The 5,341-nt window shown below is 56.7% G+C and overlaps 1 protein-coding gene across 1 annotated transcript; it reads left to right on the top strand.

Moving 5' to 3' along the window:
• Nucleotides 1-525: 525 nt before the first annotated feature.
• On the top strand, nucleotides 526-4,224 carry PLA2G2A (phospholipase A2 group IIA). Its single transcript, XM_037499614.2, has 5 exons — nucleotides 526-626; nucleotides 1,385-1,432; nucleotides 1,625-1,769; nucleotides 2,019-2,125; nucleotides 3,830-4,224. The coding sequence occupies exons 2-5, from the start codon at nucleotides 1,393-1,395 to the stop codon at nucleotides 3,970-3,972; spliced, it is 435 nt and encodes a 144-aa protein (XP_037355511.1). The 5' UTR covers nucleotides 526-626; nucleotides 1,385-1,392; the 3' UTR covers nucleotides 3,973-4,224.
• Nucleotides 4,225-5,341: the final 1,117 nt, after the last annotated feature.

The raw sequence follows: 5,341 nt of genomic DNA, 5'->3' as shown, positions 1-5,341 counted from the left end.
CTGAGTCCCTGAGGGCTGCAGAAGAGAGAGCAGCTGATCCAGGGAGTGAGCTGGTCTCCAGCAGGTGAGGCCTGGGGAGGAGGGGGCCACACTTTGAGGAGGATCCAGACGTCTCTGGCCTTTGCCAGGTTTAGAAACTCATAGCAAAGTGGAGGAGGAGGAGGAAAGAGCACAAAGGGCCTCTCCTGTCCCTCACCCTCGGTTAGGAGGCGGGAGCAGTGATTTAGTGGGGTCCTGGCTGCATAAGCGAGTCCAAAGCCTGGTACTGACCTTTCCTGGAAACTTTTGCAGGGACTTAATCGCTGGTCACGCCCAAAGTCGGTTATGGGAATTTACTCAGTAAGAATGAAGCCCGTGGAAAGATTACAAAATAATCTGAATGTTGGCAGCAGCTAACAGAACAAGACGTTTTTGCCTCCTGAGCTCCGTCCTGAGCTGATGAGGGGGAAAAGGGGGGATTTACCAGGGGCACCGGCAAGCCCAATTTTGATGGGGGAGGATCCAACTAGGCCGCACCCTGCCTCTTTGCATACCCCAGTCCCCCAACAGAGCAGCTATTTAAGGAGCAGGCATTCCAAAAAGGCAGGCATTAGCTTGGAATTAACAACTCCGGCATCCTCTGAGAGGTAAATATTCAGAATTTTATTCCTTGTTGGGAGAACAAGAGATCTTGCCCATTGGCTGACTTTAAGAGGGGCCTGCTGGGCACATGGGTGCCTGTGTGTGTGTACCTGTATAGAGGGTACATGCACGTGTGCTTCCAGGGCAAGATCTAGTTAGTGCAAGAGGGTAGGTGTGCAAAAATGTACAACGCCAGGTGTGTACGCTTGCAGATGTGGGCACATATGTGTTTGTGTTTGGGGTATATGTGCAAAGGTTTCTGTTAAGTTTGGAAAGAGAGGGTGTTGCTTTAATTTTGAGACCATGGAGGGAAGTCCAAAAACAAAATCCACTGCGGGGACAGGTAATGTCTAATGGGGGACACATGACCTACGGCCTCAGGGATACCCCACTTTGTCAGGATCACCCAGCCACAACCTTCCCGGAATCCTCAGCCCCAGGAACCTGGGGGATACTTGGTGGAGTGCGTGGGAGTCTGGGTGGCTGGGAGCCTCTGTGTGTGTGTGTGTGTGTGTGTGTGTGTGTGTGTGTGTGTGTGAAAAAGTTCCAGAGCTGGGAGCCTCAGGGGGTCCTGCTCTTGCACACGCCTGTGCCTCTGAGTGGATGAAGGTCGTCAGACTGGACACCCCAGTGGGAGCCTGTCTGGGGGACCCTTAAAGGCTCCCCCACCCAGGTCTGGGCAGTGTAAGCCACAGAGCAGGCCTGGTGGCAGCGGCTCCCTAAAAAGGTCTCTGGGCCCACCTACCTGCTTCTTCCCCCACAGAACCTGGCATGAGGACCCTCCTGCTGCTGGCGCTGGTCGCGGCCTTTGGTGAGAGCTCATCTCTGGACACAGAAACAGCCAGGAAGGGGGAGGCCCTGTTGTCCCAGCTTCCCACTGCAGCAGGGGCTCCCTCAGTGGCAGAAAGAGATAGTCCACAGGTGGGGACGGGGGAGCAGCAGAGTGAGACCGAGAGGAAAGACATGGCGTTCCTGCTGCCATCCCCTGGCAATTTCTTTCCAGGCCTGCAACAAGCTGATGGAGCCATATGGAATTTTTGGAAAATGATTACAAAGGTGACAGGAAAGGAAGGTGCATCCAGTTATGGCTTCTATGGCTGCCACTGTGGCGTGGGAGGCAAAGGATCGCCCAAGGATGCAACGGATCGGTGAGGCCACCCCACTCCTGCCTTCCCTCTGCCTCTGTGGCCTGGGTGGGGCCCGAGCTCCAGGGGTGAGGCTGGGGCCATGGGCACAGACCCTAGCAGGTGGTAGCAGAGATGCAACCAGCATGTTACAAACCACTCTAGAATATTCCAAAGTTAAGGGGTCACTGCCAGGGTTAAGGGCATAAGACCAGGGTCACCAGGTTCCCTGAAACTATAGGGCCAAGCCCCAATTCTGCATTCTTGCTACAGATGCTGCGTTGCACATGACTGTTGCTATGCCCGGCTGATAAGACGTGGGTGTTCCACCAAATTTCTGAACTACAATGCTGATTACCGAGGGTCCACAATCATCTGTGGTAAGGAGAGTCCTCCAGCTCCAACCAGTGCCCTTTGCATAATTACTGGGTGTCCTTGTGCTGGCACTGTGCTGGACGCAGATGCAGATTCAGGGGGACAGGATTCAGACTTTGTCCCAAAGCAGTAGGGAGCTCTGAACAAAGGTGTGATGAGGTCAATTTACAATTCAGAGGATCCCCCTGGGAGCAGTGTGGATGGAGACAGACGGATGGATGAGCCAGTGAGAAACACTTGTCACAAGGCCGACGGGAGCTTGGAAGAACGTGACAGAGAACAGTGGTGTTCAGGAGGGAAGCAGTGGAGAGTGAAACCCAGGGGCCTCTGGAGTAGAACCAGCCAGTCTAGGGGTGGAGACTGGGAGCTGTGATGTGTGGATGGGGCAACTGAGGAAAGGCCCCAGGAGGAGTTCTGAGCCCCACTAGTGAGAGGAGGAGGAGACTATTGAGAGCACACTGAGCTGAAAGGACTTTAGGAAAACCCAGGAGATGGCCGCAGGCAGCAATGCAGCAATCCCAGCACAGGGGAGGGGCCTGGACTGGGCAGCAGAGAGCTGGGGCTTGGCTGTGCTCACCACTATGATGCTACAGACCCAGAAAGAAGACAGAGGAGGGATAGTCAGAGCGTGGGGGGCCAAGACAAGGTCATGCAAGCAAGAAGGAGCGCGCTCACAGCAGGTCCGACAGAGAAGGCGGGACAAGGTGGCTGGGATCCAGAGGCAGGAAGCCCACTGAGCAGGGAGTCGCCTCTGGGCAAGCCGTTTCCACGGAAGGAAAGCAAAGGGCCAAGTCAGATTAGAGCGGGCTGGGAGCAGGTCGGGGAGAAGCACAGACTGTAGGTCTGGCCAACTCTCTGCAGAAAGTTGCCTTTGCAGCAGAGGCGAGAGTGGGCGGCATCTGGAAGGCTCTGCTCGGTGTCCCCAGAGAGCCAACCACAAGGGCACTGGGAGAAAGCCTGCGCGAGCACCCCGTGGGGAGTTCTTTAGGATCACAGTCCAGCCTCCCATCACGGCGTCTCCACTGCCCCCGTATCTTTTGCTGCTGCTTTGGGTGCAAACTGGACCATGTGCAGATAGAAGACTGGGCGAGGGGACGCTGACTCACAGTGGACACCTGGGGGAGGACAGGCCAGTGCCCGGGCAGTGTCCGACAGTTTTGCCAAGAATCCAGCCTTGTCCCACCCTCCTCCCTGCCATGGTGGCAACATCCACACAGTGACGCCCGCACACATGCCGCAGTGGAGGCTCCCCCAGGGCAGAGCTCTTCCTCGAGGGGGGAAACCCACCTTCCAGGAGCACCCCCAGACTTCCCCTGGCGGCTCATAGGTCAGCACAAGGGCACATGCTAGCCAGGGACCAAGGGCAGCCACGATGGCCTCCCAATCACAGCCGTTCCCGGGGGCGGGGCCTTTGCACCTGGGCTTGTCTGCAAACAAGAAGGAGACCTTGGCTGAAGGCGAGGTCTTCACAGAGACCCAGGCCTGGGCTGCTGGGGGTCCCCATCAGGCAGCTTCCCTGGGCAGGGGTTCTGTCCCCTTCAGTCACAACTATCTGGAGCCTAGGTGCTTGTCTCACCATGGAAGCTTCTGGAGCTTGGGGTTGGAGGTGGGGGGGCTGTAAGTCCCCCACCCCAACCCTGGAGGCTCCCACCAGAAGCCTCTGAATACTAACAATCCCTCACCTGGTGTCTATTCTCCTGTGATTGCAGCAAAACAAGACAAGTGTAAGAAACAAGTGTGTGAATGTGATAAAGCAGCTGCCCTCTGCTTTGCGAGAAACAAGAGAAGCTATAATAAAAAGTACCAGTACTACAACAACAAGGCCTGCAAAGGGAAGACCCCCAAGTGCTGAGCCCCCTCCCCCGGGTACCTCCACTGCCCTCGCCAATGCCCTGGCCATGAAGAACACCCCTCTGTGAGCCTGGAGCCCCTATCACCCCAGAGAGAGAGTATCTGGGAGGGCCCCTGAGACTAGAGCCTGTGTGTCCACACTTCCCCAGCCTCCCTGGGCAGCCACTTCCCTGTCTCCCCTGCTGCCCTGTAAGTCCCGTGTCCTGATTGTGGTAGCCCCTGGGCTCAGGCATATCCTCAGAATAAAACATTTCTTGAGAAACTCTGTGTGTGTGTGTGTGTGTGTGCACGCACCCCACCCCCATGCACTGCTAGTGTGAGAACAAGCTGGCACAGGACAGGAGGCTGTAAGGGTGGACATACAGACTGCATCAGACTCCGGTTGAAGCCCCCCAGGACTCCAGCCTGAGCTGGCTTCCCCGGCCCTAGGGTGCCAGCTGTGGTGCCAGCTGCCTAGGCTGGCAGGCGATGAGGAAGCAGTAAGGAATGGAAAGCCCAGGCTGGCAGGGCTGGCCCTGTGAGGCTATGACCTTGGAGCCCCCGGGTCCCCTCTGCTTCCCTGCAATAAGCCAGAGCAGCTCTGCTGGGCCTGTGGGGAGAACAGCAATGCTAGTCTTGGTGTTGGGGGCGCTAGAGCCACTGTCTTCTGGATGCTACATTCTTGTCCCGTGTTGCACACTTGGGGCAGCTGGTCAATCTAATGCTGGCCACCAGGGGTTACCCCGCATCCAGGGCTGCTTCCTGGACACGCGGCAGGTGCCCAGACCCGCAGGGTGTCCTCCGAGTTCAGGATGGGCCACAGCCATCTTGGGCTTCCTATTCCCCGGGAGTCCTGCATTGATTTTGCACTGGGACCCACAAAGTATGTAGCTGGTCCTGCCCTCACCTGGATGTCACGGCCTTTCTGTCACTAGTTCCCACTGGGATATTCCCACCTGCACCCGCTCCAGCCCCACCTGGTCTTACTGTGGTCAGCAGGGCTGCGGGTGGGTCCTGTACAGGCAGTGTGGGTGCGGCCTGAGCTTCCGCCCAGGCACAGAGCAGCAGCTCTTGTCCCGCCACAGCTGACGTCTTCTGTAGGTCTCTCGGCAGAGGTGCCTTTTCTGATTCTACATTAAGTGGCTTCATCTGTTGCTTAGCTGGTCACGTCTCCTCTCGCGATAAGAGGAGGAAAGCGCCAGTAAGGTACCATTCTATCTACTAGCTTGCCCAAGACACAAATGTGGGCAGCCTGCACCACTGGTGAGGCTCTCTGCAGGCCCAGCGCTAGCCAGGATGGTAATGCTCACGCAAGGCCAAGTGGCACATCTATCAAAATTATAAATTATCCTTTGGGTAGTGATTCCACTTTTGCAAATTGGCCTTATGAA

Source organism: Talpa occidentalis, unplaced genomic scaffold (assembly GCF_014898055.3).
Source record: "Talpa occidentalis isolate TD23 unplaced genomic scaffold, MPIMG_talOcc4v2.1 talOcc4.9, whole genome shotgun sequence".
Lineage (NCBI taxonomy): Eukaryota > Metazoa > Chordata > Mammalia > Eulipotyphla > Talpidae > Talpa > Talpa occidentalis.
The sequence above is the reverse complement of the archived record's forward strand: the minus strand, read 5'-3'. Positions and strand labels throughout refer to the sequence as shown.

Bases quoted from the DNA above. Each gene is read 5' to 3' on its own strand.
- PLA2G2A (XM_037499614.2), top strand. From the start codon at position 1,393: ATGAGGACCCTCCTGCTGCTGGCGCTGGTCGCGGCCTTTG. The intron at 1,770-2,018 runs GTGAGGCCACCC...TTCTTGCTACAG, and splicing joins CCCAAGGATGCAACGGATCG to ATGCTGCGTTGCACATGACT. The intron at 2,126-3,829 runs GTAAGGAGAGTC...CTGTGATTGCAG, and splicing joins AGGGTCCACAATCATCTGTG to CAAAACAAGACAAGTGTAAG.